The 15,130-nt window shown below is 36.8% G+C and overlaps 1 protein-coding gene across 1 annotated transcript in view; it reads right to left on the bottom strand.

Moving 5' to 3' along the window:
• Dnah14 (dynein axonemal heavy chain 14) overlaps positions 1–15,130 on the bottom strand; it is a 394,744-nt gene that overhangs the window by 137,526 nt on the left and 242,088 nt on the right. Inside the window, 5 exon segments of the mRNA XM_012513730.1 lie at positions 3,058–3,193; positions 4,161–4,319; positions 7,245–7,361; positions 10,252–10,481; positions 11,936–12,010. Coding sequence (XP_012369184.1) covers positions 3,058–3,193; positions 4,161–4,319; positions 7,245–7,361; positions 10,252–10,481; positions 11,936–12,010 — 717 coding nt within the window.

Below are 15,130 nucleotides of genomic sequence, written 5' to 3'. Positions count from 1 at the left end.
GTGGTTGGGATAGATATATAGTTGCATTCTCTTAATGAATAGAATGATTTGTTCTAATGGTGTTTGTAAATAGGATCTCAAGTCCTCATCTTGTACAGCAATTAACCACTAAGAAGAATATATGCAGTGTATTATTTGTTGAATGTGTACTTCCGATTTGATTTGAAAAAAAAAAAGAATTAGTTTTATACAATGCAATTATATTTTCCTGAAGGCAAAATCCTAAATGAAATCTTTATATTGGCATTTTTGAATAAAGGAAAGTTCATTTTAAAAGAAAAAAAATAAATCTTGGAAGCAACCAAATGTCCATCAACTGAAAATAGATAAAAGAGATGTGATATTTTTACATAATGGAGTATTACTCAGCTATAAAAAATGTGAGGCTTTTATAGGTAAATGGATACAACTAGAGATTGTATTGGTAAGTGAAATAAATTATACCTGCATGTGCAAATATCATATTGTTTCACTAGTGTGAGAACCTAAAAACATAAATAAGAATTGAAAGGTATGATAGATACTGTGAGGGGGAAGGAATCTATAATAGATAATGTGAGTGGGAAAATATTCAATGGGAAGTAAAGACTTGGATGAGGAAAAGGACAAGGCAAAAAAGGGAAAAAGATATTTATGTATAGATGCAGGATAGTTTGGATAATTGCTGATTTCTGTTGATTCTACTCAATTTCTTTCTTTTTTCATTTTTTAGGTATTTAGTACAGGGTCTGCAGGGTCTCACTATGTAGACTGGATTCATAATGATTCTCCTGTTTTCAGCCTCCAAAGTGCTGGGATTACAGGCGCACAACACCATGCCGTCTCAATCGCTGTCTCAGCATGCCCTGGGGCGGGGCTTGCACGGCTCCTGGAGCCAACTTTTTAATTTCTTAATTATTAAGGTTCTTTTATTAGGTACAGGGTCTCATTATGCAGCTCGGACTTGTAGTGATCCTCCTGTCTCAGCCTCCCCAGTCCTGGGATTACAGGAATGCATGTCATAACACGCCCAGTTCATTGGCCGGCATGCTGGCCAGCATGGCATGCAGTACTGGGGATCAAACCTGGATCCTTGTACTCACCAGATGGGTGCTGACACCACTGAGCTATCTCCCCAGCCCTCCTTTTCATTTCTTATAACTTCCCCCCCAGTTTTTCAGATTTATATCTGGTAACTTGCACAACTAATTTGAAGATAACATTATGCAATAGAGCAACCATTGTTAATTCCTATTACTTTATTGTATTGTTTCTATTTTTTTTTTACCATTTTGTATTCTTTAAAAAAATTTTAAAAAGCTAATGTACAGCAAAAGAATCAACAGAATGAAGAGACAACTTACAGAATGGTACATGATATTTACAAACCACAGATCCAAGAAGGGGCTAGTATCCAAAATACATAAAGAGCTCAACTTGGTAGCAAAAACAAAACAAAACCAAAACCAAAACAACAACAAAAAACCCAAACACCAAAAACCCTATTAAATGTAAATTTTAATTCTTCTGGGAAGATACCCAGAAAGGAATAGTTAGGTCAAATGGGACCTCTAATCCTATTTTTGAGGATTCTCCACACTGTTTCCACAGTGGTTGCACCAGTCTGTACTCCCACTAACAGTAGAGAAGCTCTCCCTTTACCCCACAGCCCCATAGGCATTTATTATTAGTTGATTTCCCTATTAAAATCCTATTAAAACTGGCAAAGCTCTTGAATAGGCATCTTTAAGAATAAGACATATAACAAGCCAACCAATTTAGGAAAAATGTTTAACATGATTAGCCATCAAGGAAAAGCAAAATCTCAGTGAGAATCACACCACACTTGACAGGATGGCTAAAAGGAGCCCAGCCATAGTAGTGATGCTGGCTGGCTATGGCACAAAGGTGACTTATACTTGTTGGTGGGTGTGGGACTAGTACAGATATCCTGGGAAGCAGATGGGGGCTCCTGCAGAAATCAAGCAACCCTGCTTCCAGGTGTATAGTCAAGAGTATTCAGAACAGTATTTTGAAGAGATTAATGGACCCCATGTCCATTTGCATTATTTATAATAGCACAAATGTGGAATCAGGTAGGTGTCCATGACCAGGGTAATAGATGAAGGAATGTGGTATGGATGTACAGTAGAATACTAATCAGCCATTGAAAGGATAAAGTCTTGTCACATGCAATAACACAGATGAATCTAGAGGACATTATGTTAAGTGGCATAAATCAGGTATAGACAGACAGATACTGAATTTGGAATCTAAAAGTCAAACTCACAGAAGCACAGAGTAGAATGGCTTTTGCCAGGGGCTGAAGGTAAGGTGGGAGGAAATGGGGAGATATTTGTCCAAGGGTCCAGTTAGGAGGGGGGAATATGGCTTCAAGATCTTTGTACAGCATGTTATCTATAGCTAATAATGTACATTTCAAAATTGTTAAAAGAATACATCTTTTTTTTTTTTTTTTCGGAACTGGGGATTGAACTCAGACCCTTGCGCTTTCCAGGGAAGCACTTATTCTACTGAGCCATCTCCCTGGCCCAAAAGAATACATCTTAAATGTTCTTACTACAAAAATGTAAGAGCATGAGGTGGTGGATATGTTAATTAGCTGATATAAACATTGCATAATACATACATTCATCAAAATATCACATGCCAGTCATTAGTTCTCAATTAAACATCAACATTTAAACTTTAGGGGACCAGTGAGATAGCTGAGCAGACTAAGCACCTGCTTAGGCAAGCACTGGGCTTCAATTCCCAGCACCACATGCTGTGCCAGTCCCACCCTAGGCATACTAAGCCGGTTACCAAGTCCAGTCATGGTAGTGCACGCCTGTAATCCCAGTGCTGGGGAGGCTAAGAACAGGAGGATCACTGTGAGTCTGAGCTGCATAGTGAGATCCTGTACCAAATGCATTAAAAATAATTAAATAAAGGAGAGATTAGGAAAAATCAATCTTTTGAATAATTTTTCATTTTCATATAATATATTTACATTCCAAAAACATAATAAAGCAAATGTTTTTAATAGATGAATAAAATTTAGAGTTTAATATATACAACCTTGACTTTTTAATTTCATTATGTAATAGGACATCTCCTAAAATGGATCCATATTTTATATCAAATGCTCCTGGGCCTTCTAACTTTTCAAGCATGTGGTTAATGGTCGCAGTTTTCCCAACACCAGACTCTCCTAAAGGGGAAACATGCATTAGAAAATGGCATGTGTTAACATATTAAAACAAGTCAGCAAGATTTTCCTTCTTTAGAAATTTCCATAAAAAGTATGCTTCTGCTGTTATCCTTTTTTAATATGAAAGAGGCTAAGTCACAGAGCTAAGTTAATATGAACTCCTCTCCAGCTGTTTGAATTATTTGCATCTCTTACAAAAGAGGAGACTAGGAGCTAACTATTATTTTTATTTAATACTGTTACAAATATTTTTACTTATCACACACCAGAAATATTACATGAAATTCCTTAAAAATTTTGGCTACCACTATCTGAAGGAAAAAAATTCATGATAAATGTCTTACTGCATCAGAACAGGGACTCATAACTTTATAACTCATTGGATAGTAGAACAAAAATAAGAATTTTAATATAACAAATTAAAAGTAAGATACAGACTATTTGAGTCATAGTATTGGAAGTTTTTAAATATAGAAGTGGGAAAATGATACTATTGCCTCTGCTGAGAGGCAGCACAGTTGGAGATGGGAAAAGGTAATGACAGTTCAAAAGAAGAAGGCAGGAAGGGTAGGAGCTGTACTGAATCCTTGGTAATGGTAGGATCAAGACACATTCTAATGTGGAGCTGAGGAGTCTCATGTGTCAATTTGGCTAAACCAGCACTGCCTTCAGGGCCTTCTCAAGACCTGGGCCACAGGCCACAGCAGCCAGCCATGTTTATTTCATAGTTCTATTTGCAGGTTGTCCTGACAGTAAGGAAAAGACAGATAAACACGATCTATGATGTCATACACTGGAAAACGTGGGTAAGTGGGCATTCTTAGACTGTTGGTAAGAGCACAAATTGATGCAGTAGTCACCAAAACTTTTAGGGTCTATTTTTCTCCTCTTAATAATGATTAGGCTGAATAATCTCCAAACCTCTTCTGACTCTGACACTCCCTTCCATGAACAACATCTCTCATACCTGTGAGAAGTACAGGGCAGGAATTCTTTAAAAGGAGGCTTGTGAGGAAAGACAGGCACACGGCGTCTCTGGTGGCTGTGTAATGAATGTGCTCGCCGCACTCTGTAAGCCTCAGCATGTTCTCCCGAGCCCCTTGAAGGTCTGCCAGCAATGAAGCACCTACATTAAAAATAGTTTATGAAAATTTCCAAGGATCTAGGAAAAAATATTGCCCCAATCTTCCAGCTACATGAGACCTTCTACAAGTGTGTGCACGTTACAGAGCAATTCAATGCCAAGGGATTGCTCCATGTGCCTGTGGCTCTGCTGCTCTCAGAAACCGTCCTTCATGTATTTATTTGCTGCTTGTATTTCTTCATCTGAGAAGTGTGCATTCATCTCATATGTCCATCTTTGGATTGGGTCTTTAAATTTCAGGGGTCTGATTTTCCCAATTCTTTGTATGTGCTAGATGTAAGTCCTTTGTTTGAATTAGGATGAAGTGCCAATTATTGATTCTTTGTATTATTTCCTATGTGATTGGGGCTTTGTTCATTAAATCTTTGCCTATGCCTGTGCCTTCAAGAGTTCCATCTATTCTTTCTTCCAGCAGGTTTAGTGTTTGTTTTAATATGTAGGTCTTTGACAACTTCAATTTTAATTTAGTGCACGGTGATAGACATGGTCCAGTTTTAGTCTGGCATATGTGGAAATCTAGTTTTTCCAGTATCGTTTATCTAAGAGGCTATGTTCCAGTGAACATGTTTAGCTTTTTCACTGGTTATTAGAAAGATGCAGATGAAAACAATGCTGAGATTCCATCTCACTCCAGAAAGAATGGCTATCATCAGAAAATCAACCAATAATAAATGCACATAGGGCTGTGGGGTAAAGGGATTGCTTCTCTACTGTTAGTGGGAGTATAGACTGGTGCAACCACTGTGGAAACAGTGTAGAAAGTCCTCAAAAGTAGGATTAGAGATCCCATTTGACCTAACTATTCTTCTCTGGGTATCTTCCCAGAAGAATTAAAAACATCATACCACAGTGATATAGCAGCACAGTTTGTAATAGCTAACAAAGTATTGGAAGCAACCTAAATGCCCATCAACATAAGAATGGATAAAGAAGGTGTGATTTCAAAAAATATATATAATGGAGTACTAATCAGCCACAAAGGATAAATTTGAGACCTTTCTAGGTAAATGGATACACCTTAGATCATACACTTAAGTGAACTAAATTGGATTCACGTGTGTAAACATAACATTGTCTCCCTTGTGTGAGAAATTGAAAGAGTAAATGAAGACCAAAGTGTACAACAGATATTCTGACATGGGCAGCAACTGTTCAGAAGGAAAGAAGAACTGGGTGAGAGGTGGAGGAGGAAGGAAGGGAAAATGAAAACAATCATTTAAAAAAGGTTAAAATGGAAACAAAGCTTGCTAAATAGGGAGGGGGATGGGGCAGAAGGGAGAAAAGGGTGTTGGGGAAAAAAGAGGAATCAAAATATATCATGTACAGGTACACATTCCCTATGATGAATATGAACATTATGAATACTTAAAGTGTACCAATAAAGTCAATTAAAAAAAAAAGAAACCTCCTCCATTCTCTCAGCTGGCTAGATTACTGTACATGTTCCCAAGATGATGAGTCTGAGGCATTCTTATGTAAATGGAAACAACTTTATATATCTATATCTATATCTATATCTATATCTATATCTATATCTATATCTATCTATATATATATATATATCTTACATGCCTTTTTTACATGCTTTTTTGTGTGATTCTTTTTGGTGTATACCTTGTACTGAGTAATTAACACAGATTACAATAACTTGTTATTCTATTATTATTTAGTTATGATTTTTTCATAAAATAAAAAGAAATTGTCTTCATTAAATTTCTTAAACGGGTGTTCCTGTTTATGCTGGGGTTGCCTCCAAATAAGCCCATGGTGAACAGAAGCTGTTGTAAGTCAGCATCTTTAGCACTCCTAACCCGCTGAGCATCACCGCTGCTGACTGTGCTGCAGCTCAGGGTCACCCACCGCTGTGCTTGCTGCCTACACCGGAACTGTAAGAGGACCTCACCGCAGATGACTGGTGGGAAGAGATGGTGTCTCAAAATTCTGAGCACAGTTTACACTGTGTGTGCCTGACTTTTGCACCATCATAGCGTTAAAAAATTGTAGGGTCAGGACCAGCTGTGATTGTAAGGACCCTACAAGAAGTCTGATCATTAAGTTTCTGCCCTAAACTTCTACCAAAATCTCTGAGTGCAACAAAGTTCAAGGCTGAGAATAACAACACTTTGGCATGTGCAGGTATCTGTCAAACCATGATTTTTTTCTAATTTGTAGTTTCTTTATAGTCAAGGGTAAGTTCTTACATGGAAGATTTTCCTTGTTTAAAAGTTGACCTTGCTATTTTCTACTTTCCATAGCCACAGATAATTAAAATAATAAATACTGCCAGTAGTATGGTGTGTAATAAGCTCTAGTTTTACAGTATATGCTGGACTCAAGTGACCCTCCAACTTTTTCATGAAGTATTACACAAAGGTTGGTTTTTGGCACATCTTTTTCATAGTATTTTTTTTCTGTATTTTAAAGAGAGAAAAATACAATGAAAACAGTATAGAATTTCAAAACAAGATGACAGGAAATTAACAGCTATTATGTCGCATATTGTCATTTGCAAAGTAGTTGCTCAAATTACCAGATACAGACATGCAAAACTGACCAAACAATAGAAACACAGACTATTCTTCCCAATGACATAACAGAATTAGTAGTACAATTATCTTGGCTGGCTTGTGCACTTATGCACATCGTTTTTATCTTTCTTTTCTCCTTTCCCGTCTCAGTTGTTCTTTTCCTTTGAGCAGCTTCTTTCCCTTCTACTATATCTGTTGTACCTTTTGGCTCTTACTTAACCTTTCAGTTATGTAGATGTAAACCGACCCCCACATAAACTTGAGACAGATCTAGTATTGACGCTCCTGACAACTTTATTTATTTGACAACTACTTTCATAAGTGGAGTACCATCAGCACTTTAGAGAAGTTACAAGTGTGAATATCATAATTATTTTACCTTTTTGATTTAGTGTTGCAACATTAGGAACTATTTCTGACCACCGCACGAATTCACATTGTTGTAGATCCAGAAAATACCCAAAGATAGATTGGTCACCAGTTGGTATATTGATGGCTAAATGGGGAATGATAAATAAATCCAAGAAAAGAATTCATATCTGAAAAGGTAAGTTTGTAGAGCTGGAAGGACCTATCAAACTTTGTAAAATAAACTTATCTTTTCCCCTTTTATTAATTTTTATTCTTTTAGTAATCCAGAAAACAAGGTTAAGTATAGTCTGATATCTTTCAAAATATTACCTTTTGCTTATTGCCATATGTTTGGACACTATCAAATGCCAGCAAGATACTGATTTCGGTCAAACCAATACATTAGCGAATTTTGACACTTATTTGTAAATAACTCTTAGTTTTCCATTTTAAAAATGATATATTTTATTGGTGGAAAATCCTTGAAGGGGCTGGGGAGATAGCTCAGTAGACTAAGTGCTTGCCTGGCAAGCGCAAGTTCCTGAGTTCAATCCCCAATACCCCCCCAAAATAATCACTCATTTAGGGGGGTCAGGGAGATAGCTTAGTGGAATAAGTGCTTGCTTGGCAAGCATAAGGTCCTAAGTTTGATCCCTGGTACCACCAAAAAAAAAATCCTTGAAAATATAGAATAAAAAGAAAAAATAATTTAGTCATAATTTCATGATAGGGAGATAATAATATTAATATTTAAAAAGGATAAATGTATAATAATATTAACAATATATTTTATAATTTTTGCCAGTTTGAATCTCTTAATTTTTTGATGAGCTATAATAAAAATATCTTAGTATGACTTTAGAATTGTTAATTTTCTCTTGGAATTCTATCAAAATCTACTATTAAAGGACTAAGTTGTTTCATTCACACAAGTTCATGATTGTTTTACCTTTTGTGGCTAATTTTTTTAAATGTAGTATTCTTTATCTCTCTTTAATCTTTTGTCAGAAATTGTATTTTATAACATATTGTTACTCTACCTTCTTTATAAAGTGTGACTGTATTTTCATTTTCTATGCACTTCAAATTAATATACTGATGTATACATTACATTAACAAATCAGAAAGTTATGTGGTATATTTGACCTATTTTCAAAGAGAACAAAGACCTTACCACACTGTGTGAACCATACACCCCTCCCCTGCTATCTTGTTGTTTTGTGTGTCATTGTATATTTTTAATACAAAGGCACTATTTAGTTATGACTAATAGCTGTGCTAATCCGTTGCGCTGTTCTACCAAGACCTGTGCTCACCATTACCATGTACTAGGCACCTCCCTTCCCACTGGGCATATTAGTCTTGTTATGTCTACCTTTTATATAAGAGCTTAGGTGTTTGACAATTTCAGTCCTTGTATGTCGTATGAATTTTTATTTTGATATCATTCTTAAATTATAGTTACTGATCATAATAATATAGGCTTCCTCAGCAATAGGAAGATATTCAATTGTCTCGTGACCTGTGTTGTTACTAACAAAAATTTCTCTGTCTCTCCAATTGTCCTTCCTCTGTTGATATTATCTTTTCTCTGATGGGTTTATAGATTTTTTCTTCACATTTTTATAGCTTCACTATGGAATGCCTACATGTTTAATCTAAGAATACATGTGATTCTGGAAAATTCTCTGCTGATCCCTCTCTGGACTGTCTCAGCCCCAGTGCTCACCATTGTTTTCTGTAGCTTTTCCTCTAAGTATCAATTTACTAATTCTTTTTATTTGGCAGAAGTGGGGATTGTACTCAGGCCCTTGTGCCTGCCAGGGAAGTGCTTATTCCACTGAGCCATCTCCCTGGCCCCACTAATTCTTTCTTTGGTAGTTCTGAGTGGAATTTCTTCTGACTGCTTAATTTCTCATTTGCATTACTGTATTTTGCTTTTCTGAAATGTCTACTTAGGTATTTGCTTATAGCTCTATGTCCTTTTCTCTACTTGCTTTTGCTTCAGAACTACTCATCTTAAAATAGATGTCATTCCTTCATGCATATTTTTAGAAAAGTCTGAACACTTAGAGTATATATGTTAGGTCACAATAATTTGGTATTAGGATGGGTCTATGGTTTGAATAGGGCTTGTATCCTCCTCCACTCTTGTTGCAATTTAGTTCCATAATTGGCGGCATGTGACTCTGGACCTGTGAGAGATGGTTAGAACTGGAGAAGGTCTCCAGAGTGAATCTTGGGGTCTTCCGTAGGAAGTCAGAGACCAGGGGACACAGACATGCACATTGCTCTGTGCCATTTGGGACTCTGCAAGTGAGAAGATCCTCATCAGATTCAACTCCTTGATCTTGAGCTTCCAGAACTAAAAGCCAAACTTCTTTGCTTTACCATCCGCCCAGTGTGTGTACTAAACAGCATCAGACAATTGACTAAAATGGGTGATTTTTGTTGATACTCTTTGAATATTAATTTTCCTTTTGTGTTTATAGTTTGTGTTTGCAAACTGATTATGAGTGGGAGGTTCTCAGCTCTCCTCTCTCTTATGCTGTTGTTATTTCTAGCCTAGTAGTTTCACAGCTTACTGAAGCTTCTGCCTGCCTTTTTTTCCTGCAGGAAATTCTTACTCAGGATTTCTATATTGGAATCTCAAATGACAAAGCAAAATTTGATATAGTTTTAAGATAAATCATTTAACATAAAGTAGAATTCATTAACTTGCATTTATTTATTTATTTAGTAGTACTAGGGATTGAACTTAGGACCCTGTGCTTGCCAGGCAGGTGCTTATTCTATTGAGCTATCTCCCCAGCCATAACTTGCTTTTAGATTCATGGGGAGAATAAATATAGCTCAAGGAGTTTTTGCCTGACAAATCCCAACTTTAAGAAGCAGTGAAGGTGCTGGTGTTCTTAACTCCCTTTTTGTCTTTAACCTTCATACTTTCTAAGGCGGCCTACTCAATATAAACCAAGTCACACCTTCTGATTAATGCTTTATAATAAGCATGATAGTGAGGTTTCCCAAAAACTTACCTACTTCTGAATTGTTTTCAAATAAGTTATGAACAAAGTTGTCAAAAGTATAGGTTACATCTGCAAGACAATCAGGCTCAAAAGCTGAACAAAACACGATGTCATCTTCATGTTGATCTTCACGTTTTAAAATTCCCCCAAATGCCCAAGTAAATGCAAACACATAGAGCTTCTGCAACACCAGCACTAATTTATCAGGATTTTTCTCCAGATACCATGTGTTTTTATCCCTAAGGTAGAGATAGGTGGAAGGATGAAGGTTAAATGTTTTAGAAAACAGAAATGTATCTGAATATCATGTCAACATTTCATGATTAAAAACCATAATATAGTTCAGTACTGAGAGCAAAGCTTCATAATATATATATATATATAATTTCCCCTTTGATGAGTAATTTAAATTACACAGTTACTATTTTTTAAAGTATCATAGGCATAAGAAATTCATATTTGGTGTGGAATGTAGACACTTCTGTTTTCTCAAAGCCTCAAGGAGACAGCTAAAAGAGAAAACAAGGAGAAAGGGAAAAGTGGAAGCCTTTGCATGAGCTACGCCTGGGACAGTGCTCGGTATCAGGCTTTTGCTGGAGCACAGAGAAATCTTGGAGGAAGGCTCTTCCTGCTCGTGAGGAAGAGGAAGGAGGAAGAAGGACCAGCACAGAGGTTTCCATCAAGGACCCCTCTCCATGCACATTGCAGTAGTAGAAAGGCAGCCACACCTGTGTTTGAAGAACTTAATTGGTCTTATCTTGTATGCAGGAATCAGGCAACATTTTACTCCATTAAATAGTTAAGTGTCAAAAAAAAAAAGAAATTCATAGTCAACTTTTATTTAATATATGCCTCTAATATATTTTAATTTATTACATGAAATATATACTTTATACTTTCATTTAATATATACACATATATCTTTATACCTTTACTTAAGATTTGTTTAACATTTTATTTGATTATAGCAATAACTAATTTATGTACATTACATGTGTTTCATTTTTTATTTTAGACCAGTTTATTAGCTGAGAGTTACTTTCCTTTGGGAGACACTCTGGTAAACCCACCATATGTGCAGGCTGAAGTGAAGTTATTCACTCTGTGCTCTCTTGGACAGGTTCCAGAGGCTCACCTGGTCCAGCCGGACCTGGCTCAGCCTGCCTGAAGCCGGGGAAGCTCTGGGATGCTCTTCCAGCGCCTGTCAACCCAGATCACTCCTACGTGGTGCAACTCAAGTTCCACAGTGACGGGGCTGCTGCTTGTGGGGCTGAAAAGGGTTTGGGCCTGCGTTCAAGACACCTACATAACTCAGGATTTATTACCATTGAGTTATCACTGAACTGAAGTTTATCAGAAGCTTTCACACATGATACATCCACACACTTTTATCTGAAATTTCTAGTTTATGCTAAGGGAAGAGCAAATTCATGTCAGTTTTATTCCTTTCTCAATTATGCATAAGAAGCTGGACAAATGTATTTATGCAATGTCCACTGCCTTAAAACAGCGTAACAATCTGTCACCCTTGCATTAGTTATACAAAGACTCTATATTGGAATAAAATACAGGAAATACCCATACACTGTTGTTAGGGTTAGGGTTAGGATTACTGACAAGAAATCCTGTGTGTATTTTGGGGTTTGGTGCCTAGTAAGTACCAAAATATGTTGTTTACAGGAACAACACTGACCTGTTCTCTGTGGCCTTCACTTTAACAGAACCTTTCGCAGAATTTGCCTTCTTACTTGAAGTGTTACTTGAGTCACTGTCTTAAAAAGGAACAAGTATTTTTGCATGGTTAGCAACAGCCCTAAGAGTTGGGTGGTACCTAACAAGCCTCAGCTACAGCCCCATCTGGTGAAGCATCACAAGAGAATGTCTGCCTCACACAGGCAGGGCGCAGTCCCCTCCTTGGTGCCTGCCCTGCTCCCGTTCTGCTCAAGCTACCCGTTGTTGACCAGAGCACAGTAAGTGTTTATTGTTTTCTTAGCATATTTTCTTCGATATTTGTTTTCTTAATACTAAAATACACTTCTTATAGAAGAGTTAGAAAATACAAAAAATACAGAAGAAAAAAAGATCACTCAATTCCACCACCCATAGAAAATAACCATTTAAATGCTAATGCATTTCTTTATGGTCTGTTTATTACAGACTTATCCATTATATAAGTACATATTTTAAGATTTAAATAAAAAATTAAAGAGGCTTATGTTTTTGCCTGGATTTTTTATTTTAGCCTTCTCATGTCATTATAAGTCTTGGAAACATGATGTTGTTGTACCATCCTTTATTAACACTCTCCCACTATTAGAATGCACATTGCTGTTTTGGGGGTTATAACTCTGATATATAAGAACCTGCTTGCACATATGCCTCTAAGTGTTTCTTTGTAACAAATTTTTAAAACAAGAGGTACTAAAATATTTTAAAAAAGAATTCCTAAGGCAGAATATATTGACATTCTTGGCATATATAGCCAAATATCTCACTAGGAAAGGGAGTATATAGGGGCTGGGGAGATGGCTCAGTAGAATAAGCGCTTCCCTGGCAAGCGCCAGGGCCTGCGTTCAATTCCCAGTTCCAAAAAAAAAAAAAGAAAGAAAGAAAAAGAAAAAAGAAAAAGAAAGAAAGAAAGAAAGAAAGAAAGGGAATATCCATGCATCTTAAATTTCATTCTGTGAATGTTTATGACATAGCAATTCTATCCATCAATGTGTATTATATCAAAATATTCTTTTCTTATTAAATAGAAATTTTATATTACTTTCCAAAAAATTTTCTGGTCATTTGTCATATTAAACATTTCTTAAAAATATATTGGAAATGTTAGTGTGTGTACAAAAGTTACATACATAACTTCTTTATCTGTCCCCTCATAATGTATCCCCAGCCAATTTATTGCAAATTCTCAGAACAACTCATTGTGGGACACAGATATGGGATACCAGGAGTGGTCCTGGATATCTGGGGATTACAGAAAGTCCTGAAAAATTCAGAAGAGTAACAATTTTTACTATGATAAAAATATAGAACTTATCATTTTAATAGTTTTAAGTGTAAAGTGTGGCTGCTTTAATGAAAAATTATAAAAAAGTTTAGTAGAACAAGGTAATTTAACAGATATAAAGGATGTAAATCTATATATAACTATTAACTGTATTTCTATACACTGACAATGAGTGACTAGAAATTGAATTTATGAAAATCATTATAATAAGCAGACTGGTAACAATCTAGACTTCTGCAGCCCCTCTTCGAAGACTCCTAGGGAGCTCATGAAGCTGGAGGGTAAAAGAGCTCAGTGAGATGAGCAGGGTGACTAAGAGTAACAGAAAATTAAGCAAGTACCCCTGCACTAAAAGTGGAGGCATCAGAGCAAATACTGCTCCTTTTTAAAGAAATGTATTTTAGTACAGGGTCTACATGGTCTCACTACACAGGTCAGACTTATAGTGATCCTCCTGTTTTCAGCCTGCCAGATGCTGGGATTACAGGTGTGCACCACCATGCCCAGTCTCATTGCTCCATATTTTAACTGCAGGCTTCTCTCAACTCTCTGCCAAAAAGGTTCGATGATGGCTCTCTCCCCCATGGCTGACCATAGGGAAACCACAGCTGAACAAGGTTCACTGACAGTGAAGGAGATTATGGGGTCCTGAGATGATCATGACCCAGAGCAGCTCTCAAGCTCCAGAAATCTGCAGGATGCAGCCATAAGAAGAGGGAAGAACTGGTGCTTAGAGTTCTCAAAATGGTTAATGGAATACAGCATCCTCAGACTAAAATGTGTGGGGAGGCAACAAGGTTCCATAGCTTGGATCACAAGGAAAAATCATGATAAGTGAACTAGAAGTTAAGGGAAGTTGATCCAGTGAATGTCAAGTTCCTCATTTCCAGGCCTAAGTTTCAGGACCAGAGCCCACCTAAGAAGGTGTGACCCTCTGCAGTACCATGGGAAGTTTCTACCCTGATCTTCCTCCGGGAAGAACTGCGGCCATTTACTTGGGCGATGCACTCTGGGAAAGAGGAATATTCAGTCTTAGAATTGTTGGATACAGGGCATCTTCATGCCCTTCAGCACGAGCGTGGGGGCATATGATATAGAGACAAAGGAATATAGAATTCTGAGCAAACTTCAGCTCAACAGAGCCCCCTGGTACTTCTCCTGCTAGCTACTCTCCTGATCCCCAAATACCTAACGGGATCCAACATACTTAGTAATTAAGCCACATTGGGCCCTTAGTCTGTGGGATAAGCGCTATCACCACGAGAAAGGCCAGATGGAAGTCTCTGAAATTGCCTTCCTTGCCTGCTAAGACAGTAGCTAAATCAGAGCATCACACTGCAAGGGAGAGGAAGTGGTAGTTCCTGTCACCTGTTTCTTCATGTAGTTTGTCTGTCTCTATCTCTATGATGTGTATGTATCTATATACATAATCACTATATTACTATGCTAAGTAATAACTACTCTCTCTTTTTATTACTTAACATGATTTTTGCCTTAAATTCTGGCTGATACTAAAATTGATAATATAGCTTTCTTTTGGTTCATGTTTATATTGTGTTATATTTTTTCAATTCTTTAACTATTCTATGTCAATTTTTGTCATAAATTTTATAGATATATAGTTCATATATCATGAAATTCACCCCTTTAAAGTGAATAATTCAGCCTAAGATCTTTGAAATGCAGTGAGATAGTGAGGTTAAGCTTAATAGCCTAAATCGTTTGATAATAACAATAAGCTTGTCTTTTGGATAGTTAACAACCTAAGTTTGCAGGCCAAAATTAGAGAAAAAGGAGGGCTACAAGGAAAGCCAACATTTTGGCCCTAGCCTTCTAAGGTCAATTAAGACTCAGGACATATGAGAACTTGTACTG

The sequence above is a fragment of the Octodon degus genome, unplaced genomic scaffold (assembly GCF_000260255.1).
Source record: "Octodon degus isolate 3935 unplaced genomic scaffold, OctDeg1.0 scaffold00017, whole genome shotgun sequence".
Taxonomy (NCBI): domain Eukaryota; kingdom Metazoa; phylum Chordata; class Mammalia; order Rodentia; family Octodontidae; genus Octodon; species Octodon degus.
Note: the sequence above shows the minus strand (reverse complement) of the source record. Positions and strands in the feature narration are given on the sequence as shown.